Here is a 17,915-nt window from a genome sequence, read left to right on the forward strand (position 1 = left end):
TAGATTCTGTGCTTGTCTAGCAATTCCAACATCACATAAGCAACTTTGAGTATTTTAACATAACATTTAGCGTATTAGCAACCTAATTTAGCATTTAAATAAAAGCTTTAATGTCCTTTTAATGGGCTGAAATGAGGAAGTGGACATCTAGGACAATCTTGTACTTTCCGTGTGATTGCTACAACTGCTGCAAAAGTAATATAAAGATAAACATTTAAACTTTGACAATAGGAAAAGCAGGAGAGACATTAAAATGTCAGTTATATTTTTGAACCATTTATTGAGAGGTTCTGATCAGAGTATAAATCACACTACCAAGTCTTATCTTAGGAAATAAAATGTATTTACAACAAAATTTGTCCACATAGTTGGTTTCAAATAAAAACAGACAGTAAATAATATAAATAAGTTCTATGGAAAATAAAACTTGTCTTACAAAAAATATATGCAATTTCTGTATACATTTTCTCACATTGGTGCTAATAACATCTATACTGTACAGTTTTGGTACATACAGTATCATTTACAGCCCTGTGCGAGTCAAAGTCCAGTCTGAAAACAACAAATCCTCCGATTTTTGGAGCGTTGATATAAACAAACCCCATCGTCAAAAGCAACAAGGCAAAGAGGACGTCAGCAGGAGAGCACTGTGACTCGCTGACACTTTTCTTCCAAACAGTTAACACAGGTGACATTTCCTACAGTGAGGGGTGAGAATGGTTGTTTTCAGATTGACTAGTCCAGTACCTAAAATAGGTGCTTTAAGAGCGAAGCTAAGTAGTGCACAGGCACTGACACACTGGTCACGTAACATTCCGTATAGAGTCTACGTACACTTGCTAACAAACGTGAAGTGACCTACTTAGCTTACATTCTTAGGCACTGTTAAAATACTTGGGAGAGTGAATCCTCCTTTCACTACATCAGTCAGTACGTTTACATGACATCAGGATAAAATGAATGATTGTGTTAGTTTGACTAAAACTGGACCTTTTAAAATACAGGTGAACATGTTTGTCCGATTGAGATTGTACTGAACTGAATTTCTCACAGTTGGACAAACGCAGCCGGATAATGAGAGTGGGAGTCGAATTACTACGGCACGTATACATTAAGTAGGACTCGAGCTGACCTGGCAGTTCCCACCCTAAACTTAAACTGGAGATAATAGAGGAAGCTGGTACACTGTAGCGACAAAGACATGGGCCGATATGTTATTTTGGACTGATCAATTTTATGCTCTATCGGCTAAATTCTTTTGCTATTTTTAAATTAACGGATGGTAGGAAGACTCAGAATGGCGTGTGACATGTAACAACTAGCCAGCAGATAATTTGCCATCTAGTGGAGTGGTGGCGGACACACTTCACTTAATAAAATCAATCCTCTGCCAGTGTTTGTATACTGGGATAAGGACAGTAGTCCATTGGAATAGCGTAGTTGAGCTACAACCATCTTCAACTGTGCGTGAAAACGTATCGACTATGTCAGCAAAGTAAGGGACTGCACCCACTCGTCTGTAGAACCAAAGGGAGGATGTATTTTCAAATATTTTTAACAAAGCCTTGGCATAAGTTGAACAGTAGAAATAGAAGACTAGACATTCATATTAAGAAGTCTTCTCTGTCTGGGCCTGTGTGTGTGTTTTTAGAGGCTGTTTTAACAAGTGCTGCTGGGGTCGTGTGTCCTGTAGGGGTGTGGCAGGTTTTCCCTGCATCGAGTCCTTTACTCTTGGTCCTTTAGAGGGCACAACTGTCCGACTGTCAGATCCAGGCTTTGAGGAAGAGCCTCGAGAGTCACTGTGGTGCTGAGCCTTAGGCCGACTGTCCATGAAGGAAAGGGCAAATGTTTGGTGAGCCTCCATTGGCTTAAAGAGGTCAAAGGTAATGAGCGTCCGTGGTGGTTTGTGTTCTGTTGGTGTAGGACCAGAGGAAGACTTCTTCTTCTCGTCCTTACTGCTGACATCTTTATCCCTCTTTCCTTCTTTTTTAACTTGGATATTTGCAGGTTTCTGAGCCCCCGTCTTCTCATCTTCCCTCCCTGACCTTGCCTGCACACCCTGCACACTCGATGAGTTGCTCTCTTTTCCCTCCTTGTGTCCACTCTTCTCCTTCTTCCCATGTGAAGACTTGTGTTTATGTGAAAGCGACTCTCGAGCCTCGTCTCTGTCTGGCCGTGAGTTAGACACTGCCTGTGCGCCCCCCCGGTCTTTCTCATGCTCCTTCTCTCTCTTGACATGTGGGTGTGTCTTTGAGTCCCACTTATCATCTTTCTGAGTATGGAGAGACGTTTGAGAGGTTTTACTGCCATCTCTTATCCGCTCCTCATCCTCTTTTTTCTTCATCTGTGGCAAAAGCTGCATCGATGCACTTCCCTCTCTTCCTGACTCTGCTTTCAATTTCTCCTGCTCTCTCATCCGGTCCTTCTCTCTATCCTTGTCTTTGCCCCGGTCCTTTTTATCCCTCTCCTTCTCTTTGCTCCTATCCTTGTCCTTCTTCTCCTTCTCTTTTGGCTTTTCCCTGTCATCTTTCTCTCTTTTTCCTTTGTCCTTGTCCTTTTTGATGGGCAGTGTGTTAGAAGTGGTCATTACACTATCTTTCGTTTTCTCTTTCAGACCCGGACCTGGCAGGACAATCTTTTGCTGCCTCTCCTCCTCCACATTATTCTCATTCCTGCTTTGCTGTAGTGATTTAAAGGATGCGCCGTCCACTCCACCCTCATCATGACCTTTCTGCTGTGTCTGACATGTGTCTGCACTTCTGTCTTCCCCTCCCTTACCACCCTCTCTCTCATCTTCCTCTGCTTTAGGCTCCATTAGTGTGTGAGTGATTACACCTTCATCTCTCACCTTCTTGACTAAAGGTACAGACTGTGTCATTGACAACTCCTTCATCTCAGCTCTGGTCTCCTGCTCTTCCTTGAATAGGAGTCTTGGTATTTGTGAGGGTGGCTCATACTTTTCTTCAATGTCCTCTTGCCCCAACTTCGTCATTTCATGTGCAGCAGGGTCACACTCCTTCTCTTCTACCTCCTCGTCCTCCTCGTCCTCTTTGATGCGAAGTGTGACTTCTGTATTAGCACACTTTTCCTCCTCTTCCTCCTTCCTTTCGTGTTGGTGATACTGTCTAAGTCGGATGTGCCAGGCCAGACTACAGACAGCAGACACCGTTTTGAACTGGTGGATAACTCCTCTGGGGATGAAGTAGATGTCGTCGTGGTAGAGCTGGATGCGGGCGTATCGGATCCCCTCCCTCCGTAGCTGGTTCAGCTTGGCATCATCGATCCACTGCACACACTGTGTGGAGGCAAAGACAAGACCATATGAGGTTCAGCAACTCCACGGTACAACCTATCTTCTTGTTTTTGAGAAAATGAGACCTGTATTTTTTGATGTTATAAATTAAGGACCCACACATGTATACTTATAAAATAGATTAAACAAAATAACATTATTTCTACAATATTTCTCTATTAAAATATCTAAAAGCAAATAATATTATATATATACACATATACGTATATATGTGTATATATGTATATACACATATATGTATATATGTGTGTATAAATATACACATGTATACATATGAATATATACATACATATATACATATATATAGTGTTCCTCTTTTAAAATCCATAGAAAACTGTATTTACATTCAAGTTAATGTTTTCAACTTTTAATGACATCATCCACTTGACCCGTCTCCACTATTGTGTATTTTACAAATGAGGATTCACAGAACTTTGACTGAATTATACAAGCACCAGGACAGGCTACAACGTGTACAGCACACACACACACACACTTGACTTTCCTACACCCTCTCCTATTACTCTCCTGTGTATAACACACTCTGGCTGCATGACTTCCAGTAACCTCTACATCTTCTGTAAAGCACAGAGCTAATTTGCAACTACATATGTATATTTTATTGTATATGACTGAACTTAAACTTCTGGAGCAAACCCCCCTACAAAACAAGGAGGGAAGTTAATATTCTGTACGACTACTACTACTTAGCCAGTGTGTTGTGTTTTGTTTTGGCATTTTATTGTATGTGTTACCAACGGATCAATCATCATAATCAAAGTAGGTCATTTGTTATTGTTGTGATACAGAAATACAGCAGATACAGCAGAAATGACACACTGTGTATTTCAATTCTGAGTCATCTCTATTTTACTGATAACAGGGAATCCTTCATCCCCATGGAGCTTTGGCGCCCCCTCTGTTGGGAACCTCGGTAATAAATCATTTTAATTTTAAAGCTGTTACTTGATAGCTCTATATTCTGACAGCTACCACTGATCTAGAATGTTTGCTCAGTGACATGAGCCTCAGTCACAGGCTCGGACAGTAAATCTAAGAGACACGGTTTGACGATCCCGCAGCACTTTATCTTAGCAGATGTCAGAAATCCACAAAGAGTTCAGGCTGTTTGTGAATTCATGCTCCCCTCATCAGATTCTTTTCGGAACTGTACAGTCTCCTGACAGGAATATCTGTTGTTTTAGCAGCACCTTTGAACCAACTTCTAACTAGGTTTATTGGTCTGCAGTGTGTTGTTAAGCAGGTCTTTAACAGTGGGTTTAACTGTATGTTTTAGGGAAAAAAACAGCCGTCTGCTGCTGGGAACCAGGTTGGCGAGAACTGTTGCAGTTAGAATTCTCAATTTGAACGACCCCTATTACATGGTCATTTGGTTCGTTGTTGCTCTAAACATTGACAAGTGAACATTTTGAAATGTTTAACTAGCATCTACTTATATTTGGTGTGGCCTGCTGCATTCTACTTGACAAGACCCATAAATCTGACCTACCTGAGACAGAGGGGGTTCGTGGAGATCCAGCTGCAGCCTCATGACCACTTCTGCAAAATCTCCAGCGTGGAAACACACAACATCTTTGGTGATCCGGGCAGGAATATCGCCACTGTAGAGAAGAAGAAATTAAGTCCCGTTTACAGGTCTGAGTTCAATTAAGATCTTTATTTTGCTACATAGGCTACATTGAAAATATATGTGTGTGTGTGTGTGTATATATATATATATATATATATACACATATACATATATATACATATACACACACACACATATATATATATATATACATACATACATATATACACACATATATATATATATATATATATATATACACACATATACCCACATATAATATATATATGCAATACAGTGCATGCTTACATATACATGCACTGTATTGACATCATTGGCCTGTAGTGTGGAAGAGCGGCAAAAACAAGACAACAATGGAAGCAAGTTAAATATCACTCACAAATTCAATATGACAGCTTCCATTTCTGAATTTCCCCCATAGGGACCAATAAAGGTACATCATATTTCGCATATCTCCCACTTCCATGCCAAGTGGTCTCACATATAGTATCATGTTTTTCTGTTGTTGACGCATGCATTAAGGTATTTGTGTGCATGCATGCTGTTTGTGAGGGGCAGTCACATTTAGAAGCAAAACATGTTGTCATAGTCTCAGTGAAATTAGATGGAAAAATCTTAAACCACTGAGGTCTGGGCAATGCCGATTAGATAGGATTACATACTCTCCATATGTTCACGTCATATGGTGGATAAGGAGCCACGGTGTACTTACTCTTCTCCGCAGCGAACAGCCTTCAGCACACCTACAGCAGCGGTCGTCTGCCTCTCAAAGCCCTGACCGATGTGATCAGCGTGAGCTCTGGTCCGATCCTCAAACAGCATCTCGCGAGGCTCACTGGTTCTGGGTAGATACTGCAGGTTCTTTATCTCATTGGTGGATCTGAAAGGTGTCATTCACATACACAACAGTCAGGATGTGTTTGTAGCATGGTTACGTATGACGACAGAGCTTGTGCAGATCAGAGATAAACTGAAATGTTTTACTAGATGCAGGTTTGCTACGTCAGCTCTTCTTGTAGCTACTTTTTCCTAATTGCCGGTGCTGGTGAGACAATAACACCTGTGCCCTGGTAAAAATTTACAGACTTCACACACCTTTTCCTTTTAAAGGGTGACTTTGGCATGTCTGCCAAAGGGATCATCTGTTCTCCAGGTCTGACCCACATGATGGGGCCGTCGTCGCTCTCAGTGGGACTCTGCAGCCGCAAACTGGAGAATGTTCCCCAAGGCAGAGTCCGCTGCAGACACCGGGTGAGAAAACAGATGTTCACACATCCACTCGCTGTGTGCGCACAAACACACACACACAGACACACAATGAAATCACTAACCTCCAGGAAGGGAGATTCTTCCAACATGTTGATGAACTCTGGGAAATAATCTCCGACCTCTTCATCCACAGCTCCGACCAGACTGACCTGCCGCATGGCCCCGGCACGGTATGTTCCCTGGGAATATGTCCGCTTCACCTGCAGGCAAAGACCACAAAGGAAACTGATCAGACTCAGAGGTGATCAACTCATCTAACATGATAAATCTACAACTAATGACAACATATGTAGTCTTTAGTTTTTACTGTTGAAGCACTTTTCATGGGCAACTGCTCAGGCTCAAGTGTATTATTAATGCAATTGGTGTGACTTCCTGTTAGGGTTTGAAATGAATACAGTCTTAATAATAATTGATACCTGATGGGTTTTCTGCAGGGGTGCAGCAACAATACTTCAAAACCCTGTGCTGATTCCTGGACTCTGGGTATCAGCTGATACCAAGTCATGATCTGATGCCAATTTTTAAAATAATTTAAAAGACTGATTTCGGACAAAATCTTGCATTTATAAATTTGTAAATCCAAATTGTTAGTCGTTAAAAATTTTAAAAATAAGGAACCAGCAGACACTTGGTAAAGAAGATTTTCAACAACACAAGGAATTAGAGTGAAAACCAGTGATTACATAAGTGTGGTACACACACCCCCGGTGGGTACTGAAGGTACTGCAGATAACACGTGACAGGTCACTAAAAACAGATCGTTTTGAATTTTTGTAATTTTAAGCTTTGTCATTAAGTTCCAAATAACTGTAAAACACTTGCAGCCTGTTTTAATCAGTACTTAGGGGCAATAAGACAAAGCCAAAGCATTTTTCTTTATAATTAGATGATGATTATTATTATTTATACATCTCATATGTGTGACTTTTTATCTACTTTATCTGTGGACTAAGTACAACAGGTGTCACCAGATTTGCTAACCCCTCACATTAACACTAGAACAACATACTGTATCATTCATAATTGTTAGGGATCATATTTGATGGAACATTTCCAAGAGCTGCAGCTCTACATTTCTGATTTTCTTGGTATTACCTGGTATTGTATAGGATAGGCAAAAATAAGCCACGTGGCCTTTTTCGATTATTGGCATAATTGTGTTAAATGATCTCACCTTATGCTTTTTATATGAATGTAACAGAAATAAAGATATTCATTCAATCAACAGTACAAGCAAACTTACGTCATACAAGCACCCTCTGGCCATGAATATCTGATCCCGCTTTTTGACTCAGTAACCAGCAGCGTAAAATTTACATAAGTTTTATGTCACTGTTTGCCCAACTGTTTGGAAACGACGATTCTATTTTCAGAGCACCTGCCACCAGCATCTGCCTGCCACTTGCATGCAAAGATACACTTGTGGTTATTATGGGGAGCAACACACTAAAGGGCCAGTTAGGAGGATTTTGTGAAACCATGAGGGCTTTACATGAAGACTTTTCCTAATCTGTTCACTTAAACAAAAACAAGGAGTTTTTCAGCAGCAGCAGCAGTTATACATCATGTCCTGCCTTCTGTATGCTCAAAAACACACCCTCCTGCTGTTATAGCTTAAAAACAAATCACTTTTGTTATTTTTATGCCAAGCATAACCATCACTCCACAGTTTAAGCCCACAGAATGCAGGCTTTGGGAAACAATAGTGTCAGCTCACGTGTTCACTTCCCAGTTCAACACAGTTCGTTTACGCCATTAGACAAAATAATAATTGCATTTCAGTCGGATTTAACACGTCAGTCTAACTAAAATTGTACTGAATCTAATTTGTCAAAGTTGGACAAACACAAAAAAAAAAAACTTCAATAGGACCAGATTCAGCCTCAAGCTGGCCTGGGCGCTCTGCACATGCACCACAGTTCCCACCCCTGGCAACTAGTTGAAGAGACGCGTCAGTACACAGAAGAATAAGACAACAGCGACAATGTCACTCCACTCCAATGTCATCGCCAAGCTGTAGAAAGTCATATCGCCATCTAGCAAAACAGAGGCGGACACACTGCATTCAATACATTTATTACTCACTAGCGCCTGTATACTGGGACAAGGACGGTCCAATTAAATGACCAAGTTAAGCAGCAACTGTAGTGTGACATAACAGTGCAGGGAAACTTACTGGCAGGTCTAAGAAAAGAAAACCCTGGTCTTTCTTTTTGTCACGAACTGTTCCTCGTTTATAGCACTTATTGCGACTAAGCAATCCAACTGCAGAGTAGACAATCCGCTTCCTGTTGACACCGGCATGCCCTGTTTTTGTGAGTGGCTGTGCGATAAGTGCTTATGGAGGGAAAATGTTTCTGAGAGCTAAAATGTACATCTGGACAAATATCATTTTCATGAAAATGCAGTTTTAAAAAGATGACAAGTGAGTGTAGACTTAGCCTTGGGTAAAGTGTTCTGTGGTATGCATGCGGGTGCAGTATTCAGGCGAGCTGTAAAATTAAATAGATTTAATAACAAAGTATCCATTACTCCCGTGTGTGAGCTTGGAGCCAATTGAAAATGTGATTTCTGAAACATGTCAGTTTAACAGCAAACACAGGAATCAGTCACTCACTGAAATTGAGACGCAACACTGCTGCATCACCATCACTGTTTGCCAGGCGGATATGGAAAAGAACAATTCCACACTCTCTACATGCTCACAGTTTGGTTTTACCGAGAACAGCAGTATATAACATATCATCTGCCTTACACTGGTAGTGGAGAAAAGCAAGACAAGCTACAGCAATAACAAAGCATGTGGAGTGTCACTAAGACAAATAGAGAAGCCTTAGAAAATGATTCTGCGCTCAGCTCGGGTCCCTGAAATTTTAAATTCTTATGTTTTCCTTTGTTTATGTCTCTATTTGAGAGCTGATGCGAACATATTTCTAACTATCAAATATAAAACTATGGTTCCTTAATTATTCTTGTGCTCATCATATGAAAATGTGTCCCAAAAAACAGGCAAAATCAAATGCTTTTCTCAGACTGAGCAATCGTCAATCGCGTTTATAATTCAATCTGCAGAGATTTTCTGTGAATGACAAAATCCTACTTATATATGGTCAAATTAATGTAACAACATCTTGAATAAAGGTGGTTCAAACAAATAATGTCAAACCATTCAGGTATCAGGCAATGTAAATAGCCATAAAAAATAGAGACAACTTTCTTTGACCCTAGCAGTTCCTGTTTAGTGACTGTAGTAAAGATTCCTCTGTGGTCTTGTAGAGCTGCTTATGAAGCCAAATCTGCTCAGCCAGTGTTCCCTCAGATGCCTCCATAGAGTGTGCACAAAGCGCATAATTACAAAAATGCAGAGGGTTTGGGAGTCCTCACATGTGACATGCACATCCGTCCACCAGACACACTATGGTATTAACCAGTCTTACACAAAGCAACGATACTAAAAAAAAAACATCCATCCCAAATGAGCCAGTTGAAATGAAAGCACACAATAACATTGAACTGGAGTTTATTAAACTTTCTTCTGTATTACTTTTTGGCCCTGCTCCCTGATCAGTATCAACATCCATCCTCAGTGATGTGTTCATGGTCAAATTGTGCCAAGTACAGCTGTTCACACCTGGCATAAAATGTGTCCTGGATGTGTCTCCTGTGACCACATATGATCAGGTCTGGAATCCCTGCCCTGTTTTCAAATACATACTGACATTGCAACTGTTTGCAAGAACAAAGTTATGATTTTAATGAGTCTGACTGTACAGCTACGTCTGCTGTCAGTGTGTCTGCGCCTCTGTGTAAGTGACAGAGAGGAAGAGAGTAAAAAAAGAAGAGAGGAGCTGTGTGAATCAAGCATTCCTCGTGTTTTACCCTTTAGAAAAAAGATTAATTATATGGCAATCAGAGTTAATATTGTGGTGTTGGCAAATAAATTGATTTATAAGTGCTGATTAGTGTAATACTGCTGTAAAACTATCACTGATCAGATGAGGTCAGCTGAGTGGGAGGCCTCTGATCCAATTTCGACAGATAGCAGCAGCTCCGGAATGTGGACAAATGTGTGATCGGATCTGAGGACACATTCAGGACACATTAGGACCGTTTCAGACCTGAACTAAGTGTGACCTGACCGTGTTCAGAACACCGAGGATGGATATTAATAACGGGTCTGAACAGGGTCAACGAAGCTGACGTACAAGCACTACTCCAACCGAAGATGCCAAACTCAGTGATTGCCAAAGACAACACAAGCAGGGGAGTTTTTCAGTGCGAGACAACAGATGATGTGACACACAGCTTACAGCTTCATAATGCAGCCACTGAAACACATTGAACAGAGGAGTACAGATAGATTTAAGCATCCTGAAAACATCTATCCTTCAACAGCCTGGAGAAAAGCTTATGCACAGTAAATCTGAAAACTTGATGAAGCCACTCTGTTGTTTCAGCTTGTAGATTATGTGCTGCTTATGCCTCCTAAACACAAACAGTGTGGACACTTCAGCACCCTCTTGTACACAGAACCTTGGTGCAATACAAAGCAATACACTCACCTGAGAGTAGAAGTTAACCATTGTTGTCGTCTCTATGTCCTTCTTCCCGAGCACCTCCATCTTCACTGGTGCGTTGGGGAACTTGTAGGAAAAGTAGTCCAGGAAGTCTGGTAGATAGGACGCCGCTCCATGAATGATTCCCATCACAAAACTGGCGGCCTGGCCCTCGTCCTCACTGAAGGACAAGGTCACAAACTCCTGGGCGAAGCGCTGCACCTCGGCCGGAGACAGAGCAGAGAGCTGCTCCATATAGGCGTGTGCCACAGATGCTCCGCCGTTGGCCTGCTGCTCAATGTGGATCAGATGTCTAAACTCCAGACCGGACAAGCCCGGCACTGGTGTGCAGTGGAGTGGGGAGCTGTAGCCCAGCCTTTCCCTCACCATGGAGGAAGATGTAGCAGCAGTAACAGGATCCTGATGGTGTTGTAGTGGTGCAGTGGAGGTGTGCAGTAGGATGCTGCTGCTGCTGCTGCTGCTGCTGCTGCTGTCGTTCCCATTGATTTGACTGAGGAACTCGGGTATACCCAGAGTAACCCCTGAACACGTCGTCTGGCACGAGCGATGATACATTTTGGGTCGATATCTCTCCTTCACCCTCTCCCCATCTTTGTGCTTCTTTTTCTTCTTCTTCTTGATCTTCTTCAGCAGGAGATCTTCCTCTGAACCAGCTTTGGGTTTCTCATTCGGCTCTGTAAGACAGAACGAGCATCATTTTTGAAGACCTGGTACAGTATTGGACATCACTTTGGACAAACTTATAACATGTAGCTGAGGATGTCATTTCAATCAGTATTAGTGTTTAGTCTGTTTAGTCTGATTGACAAAACTTTAAATGTCTATTTAGACATTGATAGGATTTGTGTACTCAGACTAAAGCCATTTTATACAAAGATAACACTATATATTTTTCCACAAAGGTTACATAACAATTATTATTTGCACCTGCACAATATCCGCTTACTTTGTTACTGATTAACATAACATAATGTGTCTACACTCAGAATCTCCAACAGTGTCTTAATTAAGTTTTGGCGTATAAGTGTGACTTTATTTTGGCAAAGGAAAACAAAAAAACACTGTTTACATGGCAGTGTCTTATTCAGACTGCTATTGCAATCTGGTTCATTTTGGAATACAGATGCGTATCAGACCAGTCATAATGTATAAATATGTAAATATCTTAAAAATGTTATGATTACAGTCACATTTGTCTGTTCATAAGAGGCATAACTGAAAAGTATAGAGCACATTTTGAGTAAAATGTCCTGTACTATAGATTTCAGTGCGGGAAACAACATGATAAGTAGGTAAGTACTTTGGTAAAGATCTGGAAGTGGAAACTGATCTGACATGTGGGAGGTTTGTACTCTACAAGTGCTTTCTCTCTTCCAGTTATCTCTTATTCATAATAAGGTGACTAAAGGGATTACCCGTGTCCATGATAACAATGTAAACAAGTAAATAAAAAGGAGTGTCTATATAAAAACAAAGCATGCATCTAAGTGACACCTGAGACTTTCTCACCTTTCTGTGGGGAAATCACTTCTCCGTTTTCTCGAACGTCGTGGACAGGTGGCAGTTTGTGATTATTCCAGTCTTTATTCTTTTTCTTCTCTCTTTCTTTCTCCTTCACACGATGTTCTGGGAGAAGGAGAGCAGAGTAGAAGACAGGCTGGAGTGAAACGCTGTTACATTCATGTAACTGACGCACAAACATTTCCACGTGTATACATTTCCATCTGGGCCTCATAAACACTGGGGCCTGTGGTACAGTATATTGTGTAATAAATTAATTAATTATTTAATTACAGTACTGTTTCATATGTACTGGTTTTGAGTGTTTTACAACGTGGCTGAGTTGAGTCTTGAGTGGTGCGGGCTGCCTGTGTTGACCTACCTCTCTGTAGCGTTTTCCCGTCGCCGTTCTCCGTCTTTGTATGGTAGCTAGCTGGGCTCAGTCTCTCCACACCCGCGGGGGAGCTCCGCTGCGCTTCGCCGCCTTTCTCCTTCTCCTTGTGTCGCTTCTCTTTTGCCTTCTTCACTTTCACGGGCGAAGCAAGGAAGTTGCTGATTTTGAAGATTTTCCGAGCGGGAGTCGCTGGCACAGCAGCGGCGGTGGAGTGGCTCGCCTTGGCCGGGCCGAAACTCCATTTCGCTGGGCTCCCACAACTCTGCTTCCCGTTGTGTTTTTCCCCTGCGCACACCTCTCCGTTCACTTTCCTGTGCTTCAGGCCCTTCTCCTCCACCCGGATCTTCTTAGGGGGCGGTGGGTAAGTGTCGCTGGAAGACTGCGGTCGGCTCTCCGGTGGCCGCTTGGCTATCAGGGGTTTAGAGGAATTTGTTTTACTGTTTGCTGCGAAATGCATGGAGTCCACGGACTCGGCCATCTTGGAAGTTTCTATTTTTTACGGTCAGACGTAAGTGGTGCGTGAGAGCCAGGCAGGGGGCGGGGCTTAGCGAGTGACGTCAGACGCATGGAGGATGAAGAGTGGCGGAGAGAAAAAAACACCTCCTCAATGAAAAAACAGCGTTAAAAAGGTTGGAAAGGATAGTCTCACAACTATTACCCCCTCACAAAACTTGGTAATATATATCTATAATGATCACAACAACAACAATAATAGAGTGGTGATAATATTACAGTGATATATATATCATATACTATTTCGAATGTAATATCCGGGTGCTACATTGGAAAAGATAATTACTATTAAAATGTTCAGAAATCTACCTTGTTTTGAAGTTAAAGTTCACCCATCCTTCACCCGTAAGGTAATGTGTGTTGAATGCATTCGGAATAACTACTATATGCTCAACTCTGTTTTTATTTAGTTTCAAAGTCATATCTCATTAAAGGAACCATTAAAGGACAACTGTCTCTGCTGACAATATGGCCGTACTATAACATGTTACTATTGAACTGAAGATGTAAAGTGTTATTATATGGAATTACCACAGTGAAAAATAAATAATATTTAAGCAGAATCTGATGGATAGAGCAGTTATTTAAATTAATGTATTAATTTGTGCGAATTATAAGAATATAACACATATATTTATATTTATTGGCACCAAAAACAGTTTAGTAAACTATAGTAATCTCAATATTTTTTTCTATTCTGGTTTTTATTTTTTTTATTTTTTTGTTGTTGTTTTTTGCCTTTCATCACCCCAGCGGATTCATTTTGTATCGTTTTACCTTTGTCTTCCACTAGGTGGCGTATTTGTCTGATGTACTGTATTGGATCTCTTCAGTAAAGTTTAGCAACTAATACACTTAAAACACTATAATTTAATACAATTTCAGTTCAAATTTCGATGTTATTAGTTGTATATTTTTCTTTCTTTAAAAAAATTGGTAAATAAAAATTAAACATTGAAAGCAGGTTTAAATGAGCAGAACTTGTAAACCCTATATATTAGGTCTCCCAAAGATTTCCAGACATTCTGTGATCATATAATTTGATTTATATTCTTACTATTACATTGTTTTTATCTGAGTTTCTAGATTAATTTGTTGATAATGGAGTGTGAATCCGTCCGAACTGAGATGTTTCTTAAACTGACGCTAAGTGGCAGTAGAGTGATGAGAATATACTGACAAGCATTTTTCCTCCGTGAAAACCATCACAGAGTTTGACAGCAGCTGTGTTATTATTCATACAAATATTAAAAATATTAGTATTGTAAAAACATGTCTGTGGGCGGAGTTTCCCAGCATGCTTTGCGTGATGCCACAGTGTAGCTGTCAGTGATTACATGTGTTATTTGGCACATGGTGGTGATGTTCAATGTCCTAAACTCCATTGTTCTTCTCTGTTTATTGTGTTGTTGACTGTGTGTGGTTTTACAATGTCTGCTGTAATTTCATGAACCATATGTGAAACTTTACCCATGTTAGTCCCGTCCATATCTGGCTTTTATTTTAGATTCATGGATTTAATAAGTTGTAGTGACAGGAAACTCTGTTGGTGTGAGATGTTATTGTCTTCAATGACCCAGCTCATCATACACAATAGTGGTCGGTTTGTTTAAACGCATCACATTTATTGATTTAATGTTACATTTTCGTCATTAAAATGTCTGAAATGCTTCTCTCTCAAAACAATCTAAATCTTCAATTTAAAGTATCTTTTTTATTATGTAAGAAAACAAACAAAACAAAATGTGGAAGATATTATTCTAAGATATAATTCTTCTGTGAGTTGTCTTTTGTCTTGTCTGTCTCTCTCTGTCCACATCTTTTATGTGATTCTCTGGTCTGCAACCTCTGCAGTCTTAATCTGTACACTATTTATCAGCGCCGACACTGGATAACTCACATTGTTTATTCGGTTCCACTGAGCGATGACGCTTGAACGGTTGCTATAGAGAAGAAGACACAGTTCATAGCATAATAAAAGTTATTTTTGGTTCCCGTAACAAAAGGCAGTCTCTATAAACCACCTGCAGCAGTGAAGTTTTAGAATCAAATACATCCTTTTTTCTATTGTATATTTTATGCCACAGGAAACATTTTTAATTTAACACTTCTGAAAACACAAGTGTAAACACAATCTGAATATTTGTTGCAAGCCTTTACGTACTAACCTATTGTTTTACATTAAAGTAATAGTGTGTAAGATTGTTATAATTGGCTTCATCTCAACCAACTGCAGTAGTTAAACATCATTTATTCATTGATGCATCAGTATTCAGACTTATAATTTCTAATTTTTAATACAGACTTTTAATTGTCAATGTCAACAACTTTAGTCGAGTAAATGACCTGTTGACCTTTGTTATTGTTGACAACGCAGACACTGTCTTTTAATCTTTATCTTTGGTTTTAGTGTTTTTCTTTTTTCTTGCATTTTTTTCTCTTTTCCATTACTCTTTATTCTTTATTCTATTTGCTCTGCTTGCTCTTGTTTGACGTCTTTTTATTTATTTATTTCCACAGTTGGTGTTTTGTTTTTTATGTTTTTTTGCCATGGTGTTGTCTTTGTCTTATTTTGTCTACGAATTTCTTTATATTTTTGCTGTTAATTGTCTGGCAGAGCACTAGAAAAATAATCTATATGAATAAATTAATATTACAACTATAAAACCAGCCTGAGATGTTTTTATGGAGTTGGTCAGGAAAGGTCAAACAAAACCTGGGCAGTGTTAGCCTCCACTGTGTATAATGTATGTTTTCTATTAACCACAGCTGGTAAATAAACTGACTGGTGCATAAATTCACTCAGTATGAACATCAGGATGTGATGACAGAAAAGAAAACAACTTTATGTGTTTACTACAAAACTGCAAAAATAAAAAGCAAAATAATTCCTTCTGTCATGGAAAAACACAAGTTTAGTTCTCATGCGAGTTGATCTCATGTTGTGCCTGCTCTTCATATCCTTCAGCGCGACAGAGATTCTTAAATATAAATTCTAAACAATGTCGTAATGAAGTCCAGGCTTTTGGACTAGAAACAAATTGACCTGACGTCGTCTAGCGCTGGCTAGCTGTGGGAAATCCAGCCCAGATGTGAGTGACACTCTCTTGTTTTATTTTTAAGCATCACTGTCATTCAGCTGACCAATGAAAATCCTTTTCACACATGGCAACGGAATGTATCAGTTACCAAAGTATGAAGGATTCAGTAGTGGACAATCCATTCAAACATTAATATGTACTGTATGTCTGTGTGTGTGTCTGTCTGTCTGTGTGAGTGAGTGTGTGTGTGTGTCTGTGTGAGACAGATGACAGAAACAGACAAGGAGGCAAACTTTAATTCCAAACAGACGCACAGTGATCCACACGGATTATAGCAGGTGTTGTGTCGTGTGACAATATTGCTAAATGATTATGTTTATTTGTTCTTCTCATGCAAACAGTCATATTTTCCAGGTAGGTCCGTACCTTCAGGCAGACAGATTAAGTGTGGTATTACAAATAGGCTGGCAAAGCCTGCACTATGACAGTCGTTGGGTTCACTCCTGTTCAGCTGGAAATGGGACACTTATGCACAAAGCAGACGTGAGCGACGACGACAGTGGCTCCTCTGCCCAAAGTGGATGGAGATGAAGTGGTTTGTCAGGAAGCCCAGGCAGTGAAGCTGGACTGATGGTCAGATGTTTATTCTGGTCTGCGTGGAAAAGAAACACAGTGTTTACATGATCCAGGACAGAGAGTGGGCCAAGTCAGCTCGCTAGGGGAATTCAAAACACTGAGGGCACCCTGAGGAGAAAAAAAAACTGCTGTCCATAAATGGGTAAAGACAAGAGTGAGGTTATAATTGGGATTTATAATGTAAGCGCTCCTGGCTGGACTCCACTATCAACCATTTTGTACATTTTTATTATTTACCTTAAACATTTTCATGCAGCTCAGGCCACACTGTGGAGTAGTGACTAGCACTATTGCCTTACAGCAAAAAGGCGACTGAGGGCCTTTCTGTGTGGAGTTTACATGTTCTTCCTGTGTGTGTGTGTGTGTGTTTTCTCCGGTTTCCTCCCACAGTCCTTAAACATGCAGAGGCAGTGCTGGACCAGGCCTTTATGGGGCCATAAGCAGCATTTGATTTGGGAGCCCACCTCCAAACACCTCGGAGTAAGCTGTGCTTGACTATCATTGATACAAATGCTATCTATAACTTGCATTAATTAATGTTAATGTGTCATTTACATCAATCAATGTCACTCTTGTTTGGTTTTTGTTTGGTTTTTTACCGTAGTGTGTAGTAAAATCACAAAAGTGGCTTAATATTAATTTGTAAAAAGTAAATAAAGTGTGGTATACACTTACGAACTTGAATAAACAGAACACATCACATTTGCTGTAAACAAGTAAACCAATTTCCGAGCAAATTAATCTTCAGCTTCAAAATAAAACCAAATCACTTATGTTGCAGACAGTATTTAGACATCTAAATATTAAATATTTGGTATTTGATGATATACAGTACATTCTTCTAATATCCTGGCCTACATGACTATAGGTCAGTGAATGATTGTTTGACTCAGTTTGTCCTGTGATGGACTGGCGACCTGATGTACCCTGTCTTTCCTACTATGTCAGCTGGGATGGTCTCCAGCTCCCCATGGCACTCATGTGGAGAATTAAGGGTTAGACAATGAGTGAATTAATTTTTATGCAGCTCTTGTATACGGTAAGCATCACTGTGGCT

At 40.2% G+C, this 17,915-nt stretch overlaps 1 protein-coding gene across 2 annotated transcripts; it reads right to left on the bottom strand.

Moving 5' to 3' along the window:
* Positions 1-254: 254 nt before the first annotated feature.
* On the bottom strand, positions 255-13,607 carry LOC131469748 (lysine-specific demethylase RSBN1L-like). 2 transcript variants are annotated; one of them, XM_058645043.1, is made up of 9 exons: positions 13,491-13,607; positions 12,657-13,268; positions 12,284-12,400; positions 10,760-11,448; positions 6,257-6,394; positions 6,021-6,163; positions 5,638-5,805; positions 4,824-4,935; positions 255-3,295 (listed from the first exon to the last, which is right to left on the bottom strand). In XM_058645043.1, the coding sequence occupies exons 2-9, from the start codon at positions 13,144-13,146 to the stop codon at positions 1,610-1,612; spliced, it is 3,543 nt and encodes a 1,180-aa protein (XP_058501026.1). In that variant the 5' UTR covers positions 13,147-13,268; positions 13,491-13,607; the 3' UTR covers positions 255-1,609. The 2 variants fall into 2 exon arrangements, with proteins under 2 accessions (XP_058501026.1, XP_058501025.1); XM_058645042.1 differs by having other exon boundaries at positions 12,657-13,607.
* Positions 13,608-17,915: the final 4,308 nt, after the last annotated feature.

This window comes from Solea solea, chromosome 12 (genome assembly GCF_958295425.1).
Source record: "Solea solea chromosome 12, fSolSol10.1, whole genome shotgun sequence".
NCBI lineage: Eukaryota > Metazoa > Chordata > Actinopteri > Pleuronectiformes > Soleidae > Solea > Solea solea.